Below are 20,261 nucleotides of genomic sequence, written 5' to 3' on the forward strand. Positions count from 1 at the left end.
TAGTGGAGGCACGTACTGTTTATAGATGAGTTCAGATATAGCTTAGCCACAATAATGCGCGTGTGCGAGTTTCGAGACGATGAAGTGGATGATTTCATGAACAAAACGTTATCGATACTGTTCATTCTGGAGCTGGCTCTATTATGGTCTGGGGTCATAATAGAGCATAATGACAACTTATATATGTTTCGTGGGTGCTATGTACTCGCCGTTAATTGAAAGATATTGTACAAGGTGGTTGTAATTGGCATGCTTTAACAGGAACAACCTATTTCTGAACTAGATGCAGCAAAATTGTCAAGAGTTTAATTTTTGAGAAAAATTTTATAGTTATAATCGCGATATCTTCACCACCAACTGACATATAGGGCGTTTTTCAATTTTTATCTCGTTTGTAAAATGCCCATAACTTATTTATTGTTAAAAATTCTGGATTCTCATAAAAACATTTTTTTAATGTGAGAATTTTTTTACAGTTCTACGTTTTCCCAAAAATGAATACAACTTTCTTATTTTATATAGCAATTATAATTGGCTGTGGTCTCAAAAAAAAATTCAAATGTCATACGGATTTGTTGATATCTGTGATGAAGAAAAGCGGAAATATAGAGCATTTTTTGTTTATGTATTAGTAGGCCGTGCAAATAAGGACATAACTGTTATCCTTTATTGAAATTTGTATTCTGTCACGCGTAATTTTAGTGGCTAAACTTAAGCTTTTAGTCCTTTGAGCAATTAAAAGTATACTAAAATTATGAAAAAATGTTAAATTAACGAAAACGTAGAGACAGCCAATGAACTTTATTTCAATATTTCAACATTTTTTTATGGGGGAGATTAAAAAATCTTATACTTAAAGACAGAATTTTCCAAACTGTTAAAACATTTCAATGTAATTAATATAAAAGGTGAAAAAGGTGAAATTTTTTATATACATAAAAAAATACCCTATATTTCCGCCTTTTCTCATCACAGATACAAACAGAGAAAAGATTACCAAATACACAAATTCCTGAAAGTTTAGCTACAAATCTAAAACAATGTGGTGTGTTTATGATAGCAGTTTTATCCAAAAATAAACCCAGCAAAAATAAAAAGTAAATAATGTATTGTTATCTAAAACTGAAAATCCCGAAACATCTGTTAGAATAATGAAACGTCCAACTGGAAAATCTACTTGACATTTTATTTTGAGAAAACAAAAATTTCACCCGTTCAAACTTAGAATTCAACAAGCGCTCAGACCTGGTGATAAAGAAAGGCAGAGAGCATTTTGCGAATAATATAACTAGGAACTAGCATAAAAATGAAAATTTTCCTCGAAACATAATTTGGTCGGACGAAAGTATGGTAACAAATAATGGAATTTTTAACCTGCGAAATGCATATTATTACGTAAAAGGTAATCATCCAGTACACCACATTGAAGAAACGTTGGATAACTTACAGCTTGCAAAAGTTAAAAACTGTTGGTTTCAACAGGAAGGCCCTATTAGTGCGCTATCGGACAAATTTCCGGAAAATGGGAAGTTATTCATTCGGCAGCAGCAGAATCTCACTCCACTGGATTTTTTCATATGGGAATATTGCAAAAATTATTGTTACCAGCGTGTTTGAAGCTTAACTGAGAAGACTAGTTCTTGAAGCTTTTTAAAATATGACAACTGATATGCAAGAAATGTTTTAAATTCGACAGTCGCGAAGTGTTTTCTGTCAACATGATAATGCGCGATCCTACACTTCCGGGATAGAGTAGACCGTATTCTTCGAAGAGCAAAATATCGAAATTTTGGACTGGCCAGCAAACTCCTCAGACCTTAATCCTATTAAACACATCTACGATTATTTTAAAAGGGTTTTATTAGCATGTAGCAGTTTTAAGAAAAAGACATTTTTCGTTTTCGAAATATACAAAGCAATTCCTTATTTCAATTTCACTCTTGAGAAGTTTATTTCCAACGTAAAAAACATGTCGTTAATAATAACAATAATAACATCGGAGATCACTATGTAACGCACATGGGCGATTTCTGTTAATTTTTTACTTAAAATTTCTAATATTTGAAAATGAAACGTTTTACGTTTTTTATACATATTATGAATTTATTTTTCTGCAAAAATAAAATCCTGAAAGGATTTTAATACAATTTCAAAGCGGCGAGATAGAGAAAACAATTTCCTTTCACAGTCCACGGTACTGACAAAATAAATTTGAGTTCCAAGTTCATATAAACTTTTTGCAATATTTCATCAACTCCATGTTAGAAAACAGTACTCAGATGACGTACTTTCAACATGATTCACTAGAAGTTTCATAAATCTCAAGGTAGATCGCTCGCTAATCATATCATATATCAAACTGTTATTGAACTGGAATTCAGTGTTAACCTAAAACATTAGCCACAAAAGTGTCAATTTCATTTTAGTTTGATAATTGATGACATGATGAAATATGTTCATAATCGTCGAATTAATACAAAATTTTATTATTATTATTATTAATTAATCACAAGTGAGAACGATACAAGACATAAAAAAAATTACTGTTAAAACAATCAAAACTTACTAGTTAATGAACCTGTAACTTTCTATTCTAGGTAGATTAAAAAATATTATTTAAGAGTCTGACAGGGATCTACTACTTGATTTCCCTTATTATTTTAATTGTGCTTGTTTTCACCAAACTGATGACTAAAGCGAGATTTTAATGTGGTATAGAAACTAATAATACGTACCCTAAAACTAATTGCCCCGTTACAGTTGACATCAAAGGCCTTGAACACGTAATGGGCATATAAATTTGCATCTGAAGTAAACCAACAATATTGCATTAGTACTAGATATACTGTATATAAGGGCAACGAGGTACGGTAGATACGACTTTCTGAAATTGCCACCAAGGGGCGTAACTGCTACCTTGAATTTAAAAACTAACCAAAACTAACCATAGTTAAAATGAATACTATTTTAGAGCTGAGATAAATTTTTATCTTGTTTGTTTGCTGCTGTTTGCTCCATCTGTGCGAGAAAAGTGGTGTTATCATTTATCATATCTCCAAACGTATTTTAATAAACGTGGAGTCGTTAAAGGGGGTTTTTCTTGAAGTGTCAATTGCCGTTGCTTACCTCGCCTACAGGTGGCGTTTTGTGAAACAATTTGAATTTTTTGATTTTAGTCAAATAAAGGTGCACCAAGCTGGGAGAATCTGCACCGTTATCCTAACCAAAAATATGGATACATTTAATTTAAATTTAACCGTTAATGAAAAGTTGCATTTTGGTAAAATTTTCCACTTTGAGGGTTGTTAGGTATTATCGAGAACTGGAAATAGAAACTAAGATAGACTGAGTATATAAAAGAACTAGTTATCGATAACAGAGATAATACCATGGATGAAATCACAGTCGAATGCTTAATCTAATGAACGACGAATTGCGATACATCTTTTGTACCACATACACAACAGGAGTAATACCACATACGTCCACATTTATAGCAATTCTAAAAAAAGCAAATGCAAAGTTGTTTTAGAAGATAATTTAGAAACTAGGTCGAGGCATAGGTGACACTCAAATAGAACTTCGCCAAGAATTTTGTACTCATGACGTTCTATTCGGCTTAGACATCCTTACACAACGATGCCTCGATATAAATCAAAAAGTTTACTTGTTTTATTGAAATAACACACAACTTGTACTGGAACCAGACAGACAGCTTTAAAGTTGATAATGGACTTCAACGTGTATAGTGAAACAATATGCCAAGAAGCCCTTCAGGATACGACGGTGACCAACGGGGAAGTGTTGAAGTGTTAAATCCCCCTTTAACTATTCTGTTATTAATGTTGACAGGGAAATAAAACAACTGTGGATAGAACTTACATACTTACTTTTTTTATAGCACTTTAGAAAACACAATATAGGAAATTGTTCCTTCTGTTGAAAAACTTTTTTTTTTGTGTGTGGATGATGAAGAAAAATTAGAGGCGGGAATAATTGGTGTACCTAATATTACTGACTACGCTCTAGTTTTGCTGTTCTCTTTCAGTATTACGAAAAGATTTCCCAGCAAGATTTAAAACTACCTGAGACTATTTAAATTTTGTTCAGTTTGATGCTGATCTAAGTTGAATTCCGTTGTGGAATGTCTATTATATCTCATATATCTCAACTAATGTCGACATATTTTAAAATATTCATGCTCCGTTCAAAACAAAAAATTATGCCCCGTAGTTAAGGAACAACTTACGTCTTATGCAACTGCGTACTAAATATAGAAGTACCAAAACTGTAGTTGATTTTGAAAATTATAAAAGATTTAAAAATATGGTTACCGCTGCAGTTAGAGCGGAAAAGAAAACATACTAATCTAATAGATAAAATAACTGTAAAGCAATGTGGTCTACTCTAAGAGAATTGCTTCTGTTAACAGTCATGATATTACACATCAACTCAGTAAGTTAGAAGTAATTAAAAGTAATTAAAAGTAAGCTGTACAAATTTCTTTTATCAAAACAATAATTCTCTCTCTGGTGTTCAACTTAATAAGTAATGTCTGTCCATAGCATCATCGGCATCATCAACGATGTTGTATGAAATGTGGTTGATTTTCTATTTTTAAAAATTATTTTATTATTAAGAGTGGGTTTAGGCTGTCTCCCTGAAGTATTCCAGATTTGCTATCTACTTCCGATGTTAATCAATTTTATTCATTTTATTTTTGCTTTGTTGTTAGTGTTAAAGTCTTTTATCTACACCATTCTGCTGGACATTTTATTCTGATTTTAAATATCATTTGTAAATCTAAATAACAAATTTGCAATAATTAGACATTAATAATAACCTGCAAAGAACAAGTTTTTCACCAAAATCCCTTTTTTTATTGGAACGTTAAGTTCTTTTCATAATATTTTACATTAGGATGGAGATATTGGAATGTGGTTTTGTTTGAGTTATTGGGCCATTGTTTGTCTATCTAATGACATCAAAAACTAACTCAAATTTAGCAAAACTCATATCGTTGCAATTATGCTTATTCGGAAAATTATTTTTTGTAACTGCATCAGATTCTCAATCGCAATCGCAATCGCATCGTTCCCTACCATGGCCCCACCTCATCAAATACGTTACATGTTTGTGACACGTTACTATCGGAGGAGAAAAGCGAAGAAACCACAAGGAATATTGCTGAAACTCTACCAGTAAATTTCAGAACCAGAATTTACAACATTATTTTCTATGTTTTTGAGCAAGCAAAATCTCCTGGAAAAAGTGTAAAGTCGAAGAAAGTATCTAAAAATGGACTATAACTAATGATATTTTAAATAAGGTTGTCCTTAGAATAAATGAAAAACTTGCCAGTATTAGAACAAAATATTCTAATTCTAATAATAGGACCTAAAAGACATAGATCCTTAGCAACAAGCACTTAGGTTTAATGATCAAACTATTAAGCCGAAACTCAAAAAAAAAACGAAAGACTTGCTCCGATTTCATTAGTTTTCAATAATTTTTTGCAAAAGAGCAAGATAAATGTTTCTTTAGGTCAGTAGGCCTGTATTAATGAAATGTTTGTTAGGTTTAGACGAAAGTGTGAATTTCGCATGTATGGTCTGTTCATAGATATAAGAAAGTGACCAATTGCTTTTGAATTGGATTATCCAAGGGTGGTCATTAACATACAATGCAACAAGATTATTACCTAAAGTTTCGGAATTTAAATTCAGGTAAAATTGTGGTCCGTAATAGAAAATAATTTTAAACCTATCTGTGTTTAATATTCTTTGGTTTGGTATACTACTTAGTTTAAATTTATAAGTAATCATTCTTATTTCGTGTGTAATACAGCGTGTGTTGAATCGTGTGCGAATTATGCAAAATATGTGCGAGTCTAGTGTATCTCAGAAGATGTTCCCGCCCAAATGTAGAAAACACTATTCTACTGAGACTAAGGGAGTTATAAACAATGTTTATTTGACTCTCATTGAACGTGGTGTCAGCAAGCAAGCATATTTAGAAGAAACGGCCACATTGACGAAAATTCCAACATCAACTGTACGGAAAATTGTGAATAATCCCATTTCACCGAAGAAACAAAGAAGCAATGCTGACATTTTCTCGAGTGTAGATGAAAGTGATTAAGATATAATACGGCGTAAAATTTACCAGTTATACGAGGAACAAAGCGTTAGATTTCTTAATTAGGAGGCTTGAAAAAGATGGAACCGGTGTTAAATGTGGCAAATGTGTGTATTCAACACATGGGTTTTAGATTTAAAAAAATTGACAAAAGGCAAGTTTTAATGGAATCTTTTAGAATTCGGAAATGGCGAGTGGAATATCTAGAAAAAATTAGGAGAGAACAACAAAGGCCAATTATTTACTTGGATGAAACCTGGTTCGAAACTTATGATGCCCCGGAAAAGGGTTGGGTTGACTCAACTGATAAGTGTAAAACAAACACGCCATCAAAAAGAGGTAAAAGAATGCTGCATGCTGGCTCTAAAAATGGTTGGATTCCAAATGGACTTTCTCTGTCTGCGAAAAATATTAAAGATTCTTCTCTGGATTACCATGAAGACACCACCGCTGATTTATTTGAAGGTTGGTTTAAAAATAAACTAGTTCCAAACATTCCTCCTAATAGCGTCATTGTAATGGACAATGCAAGGTATCACAGTAGACAGCTGACTAAAACCCCTTCCTCATGTGACACAAAAGCAACAATCCAAAACTACATGTATAAAAACGACATTTATTTTCACAAAGATTATACATAAATATATAAATATTGTTTAGTATCTTTCCTAACAAAACCACAAATAATTAAATTCTAAGCAAAGTACGGACCTGTTCGGCCATATTTCAGCTTGCCTGCGTCTTTCCTTAATTCATATCAGTTAGTCACTTTCTTATATCTATGAACAGACTTTACCACGAATATACTGCAAATAAACCACAAAAATGATTCACAAAACTCCTGACAATAACTGATGCACGAATATACTATAATAAAATTAAAAATAAGATAAGTTAATTTGTAGTAATAGGGATTTAATCACTTTTTCGTGAATTTAAAATTTGGCCGTCATTTTCACAAAAATCGCTAATTACTAGCTATGGCTTTATCTACGATTAAAACAAAGTTCTATTTCCTGTTGATTTTTTAATCTTAGCGGAGCGCTGTTGGCTAATAGTTTTTTCATTGCCAACTGATTTTGTAGCAACAGTCTTAGACAGAAAGATAGGAAAATTCAAAGAAGTTAAAATAAATTTTAAGGTATTAAAAATAGGTTTATGACACACTTAATAAAAATTCTAGATTTTCGTATGATCATTCAGAAAAAATAGCGTGTCATTAAAAAAAATTGACAATTTTCAACATAAAATGATTCAAATATATTAGTTTATTTTGAACACCTTGTACCATCTAATACAAATTCGGTTGCATACATCTTTTACGTCATCATAGAATAACGTTAATATCAAATATGATGAGTGATCTACCTTTTAAAATAATGCCGCTATCGTAATTTTTTTTGCAAGTGTGTAAACTAGAATTCTTTTAGAAAAATTAAGATATTGGCAAAAATCATTAGATTTAGGAATATATTATTATTAATAAAAAAAAGCATTTTATAAGGAATTCTAATGAACTTTGCTTTATCGTTGACCCACCCTGTACTAACTCATTTTGTTTAGGTACCATATTGTTGTTAGTCATTAATACTTAAGCCGAACGGAAACACAAAGAATTTTCATGGAATACTGAAGAATTCCCAAGGGATATGGAATTCCGTGGAATTATACTTATAAAATACGTAATTTTTTTTATAAATCGAGTTTTAAAATTCAATATAACAATCGCGCTCCTTGGTGGTCATTTCAAAAACTCAAAAATAATTTACAGCATTTTCTCTTGGTCGATTTACGTAATATATTCTTTTTCAAATTTCTAAGACCGTCTATTTACCACCTAATTCCGTACCTCGTTGCCCGAACTGGGACATTTATAGACACCAAAATCTAATCTAATTGATTTTACTTACTTCCATGAGGGAAGAACTTGGAATATATTTCTTTGAAGCTGTCCTCATGTACCACACCTTCGGGACACTCCTGCAACAAAAGGCGGTTTAAGTATAAATAAATTCCCTAGATACATAGGAGGCAATCTTGTAAGTGGTGGGTATTACTTTAAAACGTGATCAAGTGGGCGTAAAACACCCCGAAAGTGACGTGTTAATTTTACAGCCCTAATTAGGCGCGCTATTTATATAATATTTCGCTCTTCGAATTGCGTTTTATCGCGTAACGTAAAATTAAATCAAATTTACCGCCATGAACGCAATGCGACGCCAGTTTTTACTTTAATTAGTTTAGGCGCGGGGGTGCAGTCCTGCGAGTTATCGTAAAACCGGATTATAAATTTTTACGAGCGTTATTTTTAGTTTTCCATTCCGGCGTCCTGTTTTAAACAATGCCGATTATTGTGTAAATTGTTTGAAAATTTTTACGGCAAGTTGAAGCTAATAATAAAATATTTACAATGAGCCAAAAATAACGTCAATTCATAAAATGGAATTATTGCAGTCGTTAACGGGAATTGTTATTGGGACTAAGTATAGACAAACATATAAGATCGCGATTACTTGAGAACCAAGATTAACTCGGTTATTTTGATAACGAATTGCGATTTTACTTTTTATCCAAAAAAGCAATCTCTTGTAAGTAAATAAAGGCGGAACGTAAGTCAGTGAATTATTTTTTGTTTCAATTCCGTAGGGTAGTTCACTTGAGCTTATGCCAAGAGTGCATCCAATAATTACTTGACCCGAATTTAATGTAATTTATCGGAAACTCCCATAATAAAATTAATAGAATAGGATAACATTATCCTTATATTTACATATTTAATAACTGTATGGGGGCAGATTGTCCAGAACTTATCCTGTATCCCCTTACCTTGAAAGTTATAGTCCTTTCACAGACAAATGTTGACAATGTAATTCTTTACTTAAGAGAAGACTTAACGCTAGTACTGCTGCTATTGGATTATGTGATTTTGGTGTGGTGAAGTTATGGTGGTGGTTTATTAAAGGATGATAATTCATCTCAGAACCTCAGAAAACGAAAAGACAAAAATTGTTTGGATTCACTAATAACAGTTATATGGCCACTTATGATGAGTATATTAATAAAGAATGGTATTACGAGATGTATGCTTGTTCAGCAGTTTTAATTATGTAAATACGGGCACTAATCATAAGATAGAACAGTCTTTAAGTCGCTTTACGTCGGAAAATATTGTGTGTTACTTGTAATATAAATAAAGATCGTTTTTTAAAAATACGAGTTTCACATTTTGAAATAAAATTTGGCGCAGTCGGTAGGATCAAAAATAATCCCTTATATTTAATAAGTCTTATGGTATCTACCGTATATAACCCGTATCAATTAATAATAAAATACCCGTTATAAATAATTCCTATCTTTTGAGATCGACAGACGATTTCTTTAACCTAAAGGAAAACTGTTACCAGCAATTTGCTCAATAAAAACGAATCCTGTATTCCACAAACAATTAATTTATCTAATCATTGTCCAATGATTCCAACTGAATACAAAGAAACCTCAGCTACCCAGTTTAATGATAACTCTATTGTAGTTATCCCGAATTCCCGAGAAAATATATATTTTCATTGTCCAAATCAACAAACTGTCGAAATAATAAATAAAGCATCTTTAATTCTACCCGCAGAGTGTAATGTTAAAATTAGAAATAATAATTATGACTATAAAAAAAAGAGATATAATTAATTTAAGACTAAAGCTTACGTCAATAGCTATTAATGAAGAATTGGTTCAAAATATCGAACCACTACAGTTGAGAGAAATTAATGTTGAAATATAATAGACATGGAAAGTGCTCGAAACCTAGTAAGTCACCCTCTAAAACACTTAACCTTGGTAAACTCTAGTATTTCGATTAATGTAACAGTTATTATTATAATTACACTAAGAGTAATTATTTTATTTTATTATTGTTACCTGAAAAGAAAACAAAATATAAAAGTGGGCATAGAACTACAAACTCTAGAAAATCAACCCCGCTTTTCTCAAACTTGAGTAGGGAGGAGTTATATGAACACTTATGATGAGTATGTTAATAAAGAATAGTATTACGAGATGTATGCTTAATGAGCAGCTTTAATTATATCAATACGCGCACTAATCATAAGAACAGTCTTTAAGTCGCTTTGCGTCGGTAAATATTGTATGTTGCTTGTAATATAAATAATCGTTTTTAAAAATACGAATTTCACATTTTGAAATAACATTTAACTTTAAATCGTCATTTACCCAGGATATTTGCATTTTTACTTACTTATTTTAGAATACCCTATATATTATTATAATGTCCTAGGCCCTTCGCCTAAGTCTACAGTAAGACCCTGCTTAACGCGTAGGATACGTGCCATCAAAGTAAAGTGTAATGTGAAACATCGCTAAAAGAGGCCAGGGGTTAAAGAAAGGAAGATGGATAGAAAATTTAGGTATTAAATTTGATAACCATGTATATTTTTATAAAAATAAAACAATTTATACCGTACAAGAAAAAAACAATATAAAAGTCAGTCAGATTATTCAGTTTATTGTCTATTTCCAATTTTCTGATATTCAATTGGTCCATAACTCCAGTTATTGTGGTCAAATTCCTTTTTACAAACATCATCGAAAGCCTTTTTTTGCTCTTTTTCGAGATCACTACTATCAATATTTTTTCTTGCTCAGTTAATTCCTTGAGTTCATCATTAGAAAGACTAGATGATGTTTCTTAAAATAATTATTCAGTCTTCCAAATTTGTTTCACTAATTCCACATTTTCATCGATATCGACAGAGCGTTAAATGCCTTCCGCTCTTACTTAAATTTGGCCAAATAATTTTCCAAACTCCTTTCAAGGATTTCTCTGTTAACTTATTGGATATTGTAGTTTTTCCAAATTACCTTTCTAATAAACCTTAAAATTGGATATAACGCTTGGATCCATTGGTTGGATGAAGGCAGTTGTGTTAGGCGGTAAGAAAACCACTTCAACTGAAATGTATGTTGTTAAATGTTATAAATTTGTTGGGTCACTTGGAGCATTATCAATTAATAGTAGTGCTCATTGTTCAAGTTTTTTAATTTCGCAATAACGTTCAACACACGGGCAGAAATGTTCAGTGAACCAATTCTGGAAAATTTTCATAGCATCCGTGATTTTTTATTAGATTCCTACATCACAGGTAAAGTTAACTGAAACTGTTAAGCTCTGAAGAAGCCAATAAGATGGCGAAACGTCAGCAAGTACGACTCAACAACCGATAAAGGAGGAATCCAGAAGTTTTGTAAAAGTATTACAATAGCCTGCGGAAGTTTGTTTGAAAAAAAATTAATATAATTTATCATTCAGAGTCATGTCCATTCCTAAATTTTATCTATAACTTCTTAATTTTTTTGTCCTAATAAATGATTTAAACTAACTCATAAATTCTTATTTCTATATTCAAACTAAAAAAATTGCACTGTTTTGGTTAATCTTTTAAGTCAACACTGAATTCCAGTTCAATAACATTTGTCTTTAACATTTAACGAATTTTTGAATGTGAATGTGTATGATTCGGGCGTCATGTACCTTGAAATTTATGAAACGTAATCATGTCATTTGAGTACTGTTGACTGGAGTACTGGAGTTGAAAAAATAGTGCAAAGAATTTATATGATTTTAGAAATCAAATTTATTTCCTTCCTTCCTAACCTTCCCTCCTTTAGTTCTCAATGGATCTTAATTTTTGTGGCGCACATGTTAATGTAAGGTCCTTGCTGGCCAATTTTGACTCTTTTCTAAGCCAATTATTGAGTAACAATTATGATATCGTTGGCGTATCTGAAACGTATTATAATTTTCTGCATCACAATCGTCTGGACAGTTTTGGCATCTGCTTGTCTTGAGCATATTGAATATATATGGGTTAAAGTACTATTAAATAATCGAACCTTTATGGTGGGTACTGTTTACAGGTCACCTAATACTAACGTATCACAATTTTTTAATACCCTTGAGGAATCCTTGTTTAATGTATACTCAGACTATAATAACTTAATATGCTTTGGTGATTTCAATATCAATGTGCTTAATTTAAATAATGATCTTAGAACTAGAATAACTTCTGTGTTTTGTATTTTCAATATGGACTAATATTTACAAGAACCTACCCGCATTGCATTACATTCTATGTCGATGTTAGATTTAATATTTACCAACGTAAAATGATGATGATGATGATGTAGGGGTTGTCGACAATAACATCGCTGATTACTTTTTAACATACATAAAATTCAGTCTAGACTTGCCAGATAATGAACCTGTAAGTTTTTATTATAGATCATTAAAAACCATTAATCTTCAGGAGTTTAAGAGGGATCTACTAGATTTACCGTTAAATAACTTACTTTATTTTTGTGACATTGAAGAAAAGCACTTCGAACACTTCGGAGCGCGAGCATTGAAGATGCCAAGTGAGATTTTGGCGAAACGTCTGCAGGATTCCAGTCGAATGCAGGATTTGCAGGATTCCAGTCGGATGCAGGATTCCAGTCGGAGTTCAACGAGCGAACGGATGATATCCCGGAGTATAGTGTCATCACATTTTTCCATCCGTGAATCAATACGTGAGAATATATATATATATATATATATATATATATATATATATATATATATATATATATATATATATATATATATATATATATATATATATATATATATATATATATATATATATATATATATGATGACACTATACTCCGGGATATCATCCGTTCGCTCGTTGAACTCCGACTGGAATCCTGCATCCGACTGGAATTCTGCAAATCCTGCATCCGACTGGAATCCTGCAGACGTTTCGCCAAAATCTCACTTGGCATCTTCAATGCTCGCGCTCGTGTTCGAAGTGTTTTCGGAGCGCGAGCATTGAAGATGCCAAGTGAGATTTTGGCGAAACGTCTGCAGGATTCCAGTCGGATGCAGGATTTGCAGAATTCCAGTCGGATGCAGGATTCCAGTCGGAGTTCAACGAGCGAACGGATGATATCCCGGAGTATAGTGTCATCACATTTTTCCATCCGTGAATCAATACGTGAGAATATATATATATATATATATATATATATATATATATATATATATATATATATATATATATATATATATATATATATATATATATATATATATATATATATATATATATATATATATTCTCACGTATTGATTCACGGATGGAAAAATGTGATGACACTATACTCCGGGATATCATCCGTTCGAGCGAACGGATGATTCACGGATGGAAAAATGTGATGACACTATATTCCGGGATATCATCCGTTCGCTCGTTGAACTCCGACTGGAATCCTGCATCCGACTGGAATTCTGCAAATCCTGCATCCGACTGGAATCCTGCAGACGTTTCGCCAAAATCTCACTTGGCATCTTTAATGCTCGCGCTCCGAAAACACTGTGTTCGAAGTGTTTTCGGAGCGCGAGCATTGAAGATGCCAAGTGAGATTTTGGCGAAACGTCTGCAGGATTCCAGTCGGATGCAAGATTTGCAGGATTCCAGTCGGAGTTCAACGAGCGAACGGATGATATCCCGGAATATAGTGTCATCATATATATATATATATATATATATATATATATATATATATATATATATATATATATATATATATATATATATATATATATATATATATATATATATATATATATATATATATATATATATATATATATATATATATATATATATATATATATATATATATATATATATATATATATATATATATATATATATATTCTCACGTATTGATTCACGGATGGAAAAATGTGATGACACTATATTCCGGGATATCATCCGTTCGCTCGTTGAACTCCGACTGGAATCCTGCATCCGACTGGAATCCTGCAAATCCTGCATCCACTGTGTTCGAAGTGTTTTCGGAGCGCGAGCATTGAAGATGCCAAGTGAGATTTTGGCGAAACGTCTGCAGGATTCCAGTCGGAAGCAGGATTCCAGTCGGAGTTCAACGAGCGAACGGATGATATCCCGGAATATAGTGTCATCACATTTTTCCATCCGTGAATCAATACGTGAGAATATATATATATATATATATATATATATATATTTGCTCGAAAGTTTCTGTGTTCCTTTTTGTCAGGTTATAACATAACAATTAAACTTAATAACATAAAATTCCCACTCTCTGAGTCATGCAAAAGCTTGCGTCTCACTCTTGATTCGCAGTTGTGGTTCAGAGAACATATTACTAATAAACTAAGGGTTGCCTATGCTCATTTAAAATTAATTTATGGCAATAGACATGTACTTTGTCAGGGAACTGGTAAGTTGCTGTGTGAATCACTTGTTCTGTCACAATTTAATCGCTGCAGTGCTGTGTACGGACCGTGCCTGGATGCATCCGATCGCTACCGTGTCCAGAAGGTTCAAAACTCCTGTCTAAGGCCAATTTATGGGGTAAGGAAGAGAGATCATATCTCCCCGTACCTTGCTGCGTCGGGTTGGCTTAATATGCACATTCGATGCAAATTACGAGTGAGTTCTCTTTATTTCAACATTCTTAAAACAAAATTACCTTTTTATCTTTACAGAAAAATTACTCTTAACATATCAATACACAATTTGAATCTGTGTGGAAGACACCGACTAGTTATACCCCGTCACCGCAAGGAATTATTTAAAAGATCATATTCTTATAATATAGCCATTTGCATTAACTCCATCACTAATTTTAATATTAGTCAGTCCAATTCAACGTTTAGGAATAATTTCAAAAAGCAGTTGTTACGTACGCACTAATATTAAGCTTTTCTACAAAACATGTGCCTCTTTCCTTTCCTTCCCCCTCCATTTCTTCTTTTTTCTTTTCTTTAGAATTATGTGCATCTGCGCTTGGCGCTTTCAAATAAATTCTATGAAATTTTTTATTATTATATTTTCGCTGTTAAATTGAGGCCTGAACAGTATCTAGAACTTCTAGATGGCTGCCCTAACAAGGCCTATTGTTGACCATTATTTCACTTATTTAATTTTGGTTATGTAATTATTTCTATGTAACTTTGATCGTTATAACAATAAATGTATTATTATTATTATATTATTTCATGTCAGTACCGCGGAGCGGAAAATTTGAAATTTGTTTCTCGTTCTTGACGCTTTAGAGTTGTAGTAAATGCATAATAATGTGCATAAAAAGTCTAGTTTTAAAATCTCACAAATCATCATAATTAAGTGATTAACACAAGAGATATTATCACTGCTTGATTACTGTGACGTAGTCTGTTGGGACTCTTTGGCCTTGCAGATGGCACAGAAAATCTTGCTTACAATATACCCTTTAGACACCACATAAAACCATATCTAAATTCTAATCAATTGTTATAGCAAATATCACTTTATTTGATTTGTAAATAGAATTGACCTTTATCTTAACACCAGACATATAACTGATGTTAGATTGCCACAGCATAAAACTACCAAATTTTCAAAAGAGCCTGTGTTGCTAGTAATTGGAATGCCGTACCTAATCATATAAAATTACAAAAAAATAAAACTTTCGCTAGAAATATAAAAAAATATCTTTTACTGGAACAAAGTGTTATGTTGTAAAATAAATGCATTTTTTTGTACACTATTTTTTGTGGCTGGGAGGTTCGATCTCTATTTCCTTTCTGTCTGCCTATGGGTCCGCCTGCGCACGCTTCTCCTTATAATTATATCTATTCATATAATACGCATGTATTCTTTGTAAAGTTATATACTGTCTTCCATTATACTATCCATTCTTAACCATTGCTGATAAATCGAGATTACAAAAAATCCAGAACAGCTGTGCCTGGTTTGAGAAAGTTTGATCGTATATCAGAAAAAATATTTGTTGTGAAATGGCTTAAAATTAAATATCTATTTCAATGTTTACTCGCAATTTTTGTATTTAAGGCCATGAAATATTCTTTACAAACGTATCTGAAAGATTATCTAGTGTTTCGGTATGAAATTCACAATGTTCCTCTAAGGACGAAAAACATTCTGGACATGCCCCAGCATCTGTCAATCCTGGCAAGATGGTGATGGTCATCTTCACCAGGAAAAGAAAGGTGGAGCGTAACTTCAACATTTCGATGGATGGGGTGTGTCTTTCTGCAAAGCGAAAGCGTCAAGTACTTGGGGATATGGTTGGACTCCAAGTTGACCTTCCAGAAACACATACGGTCAACGTCCAGGTTGAAGCTCTGTGGGCGTGCCGGAGAGCGGTGGGGGGCACTTGGGACCTGGGGCCAAAGATCATGCGTTGGATCTACGGTACCATAATGGTGCCTATACTCACGCATGGGACAGTGCCATGGTGGCCGGGGACCTCTGCATTACAGGCGCCATGAGGCATCCACGAGGGCCCTAGAGGCTCTGGTGGGTCTGTCCTCTTTTTTCGGATCGGGTGCGGATAGAGGTAACCAGGACGGCTGTAAGGCTAGCGAGCTGAGGCCTCTGGAGAGAGGGAACCTTCAAGCGGGGCTCGTACGACCTTTTAGGAGGCTGGTCCGGGGATCACGGTGATATGGGCATGCCGAGTGACGTCATGATCCCTGAGACGACCTTCTTTGATAAAGGGACCTTTGTCTTCCCATCAAGGGAAGAGTGGAAAGAGGGCAGAGTTGGCTCCTGAGACGAACTTGTCTGGTTCACTGACGGGTCCAGAATTGGAGATTTCGCCGAAGCTGGAGCGTAGTGCGAGATAATGGTATCGAGCTTGTCGGTCCCTCTGGGTCAGTACTGCACCGTGTTTCAGGCGGAAATTTTCGCTATACTGATGGCGGCCAGAGAGGTGCTTCGGCTCAACGACGATCGTAGGAGAGTATTCTTCTGCTCTGATAGTAGGGCTGCACTTATGGCGCTAAAATCAGTGCGCTCCTTGTTGATAAGGAGTGCAAAGGGGTACTCAGGAAAGTGTCACGTTGGTCTGGGCCCCGGGATCCGGGGCAATGAGGCAGCGGACGCCTTGGTCAGGGAGGGCTCCTCGCACAGGCATATGGAACCAGAGCCGTGCTTGGGGATCGCCCCGTGCGTGAGGCAGGGAGCTCTCGAAGCTTTATAACAATTATAGTAAATATTTTCAATCCAGCTCAAGTATTTAGAAAAAAATTTAAGGTCCACTTATTGGCATTACAAAGGTCTCTGTCCTAAACAAATTATTATTATTATAGCTTGTTGTTTCAGTATCTGAGATCAAGATCTTATGCTAGACTTCGTCGTTTGAGATGTGTAACTATATTAGTTTGTATTAAGTAATTTTGTCTTAATCTTGTGCAATAATTTAAAATATCTTAACAAAGACTATTATAATTATATATAAAATATTATAATAATTATTATGTTAATTATAAATTTGTCTTAAATAAATTTAAAAAATATTTTTCCTATACTTGCAATATAATTTTTCATTTAATACCTGTAATATGTAATCGTTTTTTTTAATCGCTATGTTGGTAACGATTGGATAAATACTTGTTTATTTCTTGACACCTACAGCAAGGAGCGCCATCATGTTATCATATTAAATACTGCAATTCTATTTTTGTACTGGTTTTCAATACGCTGTTGGAGTGAAGAGTTGGAAATATATTGCGGAAATTAAACTTTAGTCACAAAAGAGTAGCCCTATTGTTCTTGATAGGTAAGTTGCCCACGAAAGTGTTACAAATGTCCTGCTTTGAATTTTTACCTCTTTTAAGACATTATAAAACTCTAACCTTTTGTTATAAGCCATCTCTTCTCATTTTTTAGCTGGTAAATATTTGAAGGCTTCCATCCAGTCAATTTAAAAAAAGTTTGGATAGTTATTCTTTTTAACTCCAAGCCCAGCCCTTGCTATAGGGTAGACGTGCCAGTACAGTCTTCACCAGGACGGCTTATAAGCTTTTGATTTTATTTTATTTCGTCTAAAGAACTGATAGATGACGACTTGAATAGAATTTGAAAAAGTACCTTCCTTAGTAGTATAATAAAAATGATTAGAAATAATAACAAATTAATAATAATTAAAAAATTATCTATATAGGCAGCATGAAAGCATAAAGCATAAAAGAGTGCTAAGCAAAACGTAAAAGCGGCATCTAATTTTTAAAAGAGAAAAACGATTTATAGCAAATATTTACAAATCTACAACTTTTTTTTATTAGAGAACCTTATACAAAGTCCCCCTCTCTTTTAATGCAAAATAAGATAAATTCTAAAAAAATTACTTTTAACGATTTTTTTCATTAAAATTTGAGTATTTGACCAACCTATATTAAATTGAACTGAGGTGGCTTTTACGTGATGAAAATCCATTTATCAAAATAAATAAGAACTAAAAGTTAACTATTACGAAAACGCAAAGCAAATTGGATTTTTCCATTTATCATAAACCTTCACACACGGACACAGTTATACATACATAACAGCTCAAATCACCCATATGCGCACAAAATGACTGCATACACAGACTTCTTAATACGCCACTCTCAACAGAAAATTACAACAAAGATCTTAATATCATTAAACAAATTGCACTGAACAACGGCTACACTCCGTCCATTATAAAATTATAAATAAAAAACAAATCCAGACAACAGTAAATTCTATTTATCCGAAACCTAATACAGGATACGAACAATTTAAAACAATTACATCACGATCAATTAGATTTAAATACATCTCCTTTATTGAACTTAAATTCTCACAACAACATCAATTAAGGTTTTATGGTCATTTTTCGGTATATATAGTAGCAGGTGGTTTGTAAATATTACATTTGATAAAGACGTATATATAAAATATGTTTTTTCCAGGAATACCGAGTATTGTATTTAAAATAAAAAAATTGCAATATGCAATTACAATTATAATATAAAATTTTAAAGGAATAAGTAACAACTTAGGTCTCTACTTTATTATTTATTATTTATTTAATATTTTATTATAAAATTAGGTATCATCCCATAGTATGATCGTTTTATTATAAGATGGAAACCTGTCACAGAACCTGTAAAAAATATCAACCTAACTAAAATACAAAAATTGTTTGAATTCAATTACACCGTTAAAATATTAAATTACAAAATATAAACATCTAATAAAAAACAGACCACCCTGTACACAATCTTGTTTTTCGCGTTTTATCTACGAAATGATAGTATAAACTTAGATTATTATAAAATTAAAAACAAAGTTACGACGACACAACGTAGCGGTAAAAGTGCGCACGTAACTAACAATTTGAGCTCTTTACGATAAACGATTCTGCTGGCGCCATTCTCGGCAAAATATCTTCCAGACCCAAAGAAGCGGGGGAGCGAAATACGAAAGAGTAAAAATAATTTCTTTCGAGGGGAAAGCGGTGCGAATTTAGGTCGCGTCGCTGGATTCCATTTTCAAGCATGGGCGCCACGTTGAAAACTTTAGTCAAATATACAGGGTGGTCGTAATTTGAGTGTTTTAATAGGAAGAACCTATTTCTGAACTAAATAGAGTAAAATCGACTAAAATGCCAAAGGCTCGATTTTTAGGAAACATTTAATGGTTTTTAACAGCATGGCGATATCTTCACCACCATCCGAGATGTCCTTTTGAAAATTGCTCATAACTTTTTTATTTATGAAAATTTTGGAACAGGATAAAAACCTTATTAGGGCGTTTTTTTTTTAAAAGCAAATGCAGATTTTTTTCTACAGTTCCAAGTTTTTTCATAAATGAATACAACTGAGGGAGAAATTTTTCCATTTGTTTCGCCTCCATCTAACAGGGTATATTGAGGGTGTGGACTGTATTGAGGGTGTGGACTGTATTCGAATAGAGATGGTTTATTTTTAAATGATAGCCGTTTAACACAACACAAACTATATTCAGTTACAATCCGACGACGGTACAAAGTTAAGACGTTTAACAAATCAGTTTAATTCGCGAAAATCACAATCACACCATTTGCTTTAAAATAAAGACCAAACAATTAGAGACCCATTTCTTGCTTAGGCAGACTCCTCAATTTCTTACAACATTGTGAACTGTGTGTTTGTACAGCAGAAAAGAATACTTAGGCTTATTTTTAAACTTTCTCCGAGACAGTCGTGTAAAGAAATATTTCAGCAA

The 20,261-nt window shown here is 33.1% G+C and overlaps 1 protein-coding gene across 2 annotated transcripts in view; it reads right to left on the reverse strand.

Moving 5' to 3' along the window:
• LOC132701214 (Kv channel-interacting protein 1-like) overlaps window positions 1–18,708 on the reverse strand; it is a 33,001-nt gene extending 14,293 nt beyond the window's left edge. The window contains exons 1-3 of one of the 2 annotated variants that reach the window (XM_060668982.1): window positions 18,571–18,708; window positions 8,049–8,118; window positions 2,736–2,806 (exon numbers count right to left, since the gene is read on the reverse strand). In XM_060668982.1, coding sequence (XP_060524965.1) covers window positions 2,736–2,806; window positions 8,049–8,118; window positions 18,571–18,612 — 183 coding nt within the window. In that variant the 5' untranslated portion in view covers window positions 18,613–18,708. Of the gene's footprint in view, window positions 1–2,735; window positions 2,807–8,048; window positions 8,119–12,498; window positions 12,600–18,570 lie in introns of those variants that run through there. The other variant, XM_060668981.1, reaches the window with a different exon arrangement.
• Window positions 18,709–20,261: the final 1,553 nt, after the last annotated feature.

Source organism: Cylas formicarius, unplaced genomic scaffold (assembly GCF_029955315.1).
Source record: "Cylas formicarius isolate icCylForm1 unplaced genomic scaffold, icCylForm1.1 PGA_scaffold_4__25_contigs__length_36172078, whole genome shotgun sequence".
NCBI lineage: Eukaryota > Metazoa > Arthropoda > Insecta > Coleoptera > Brentidae > Cylas > Cylas formicarius.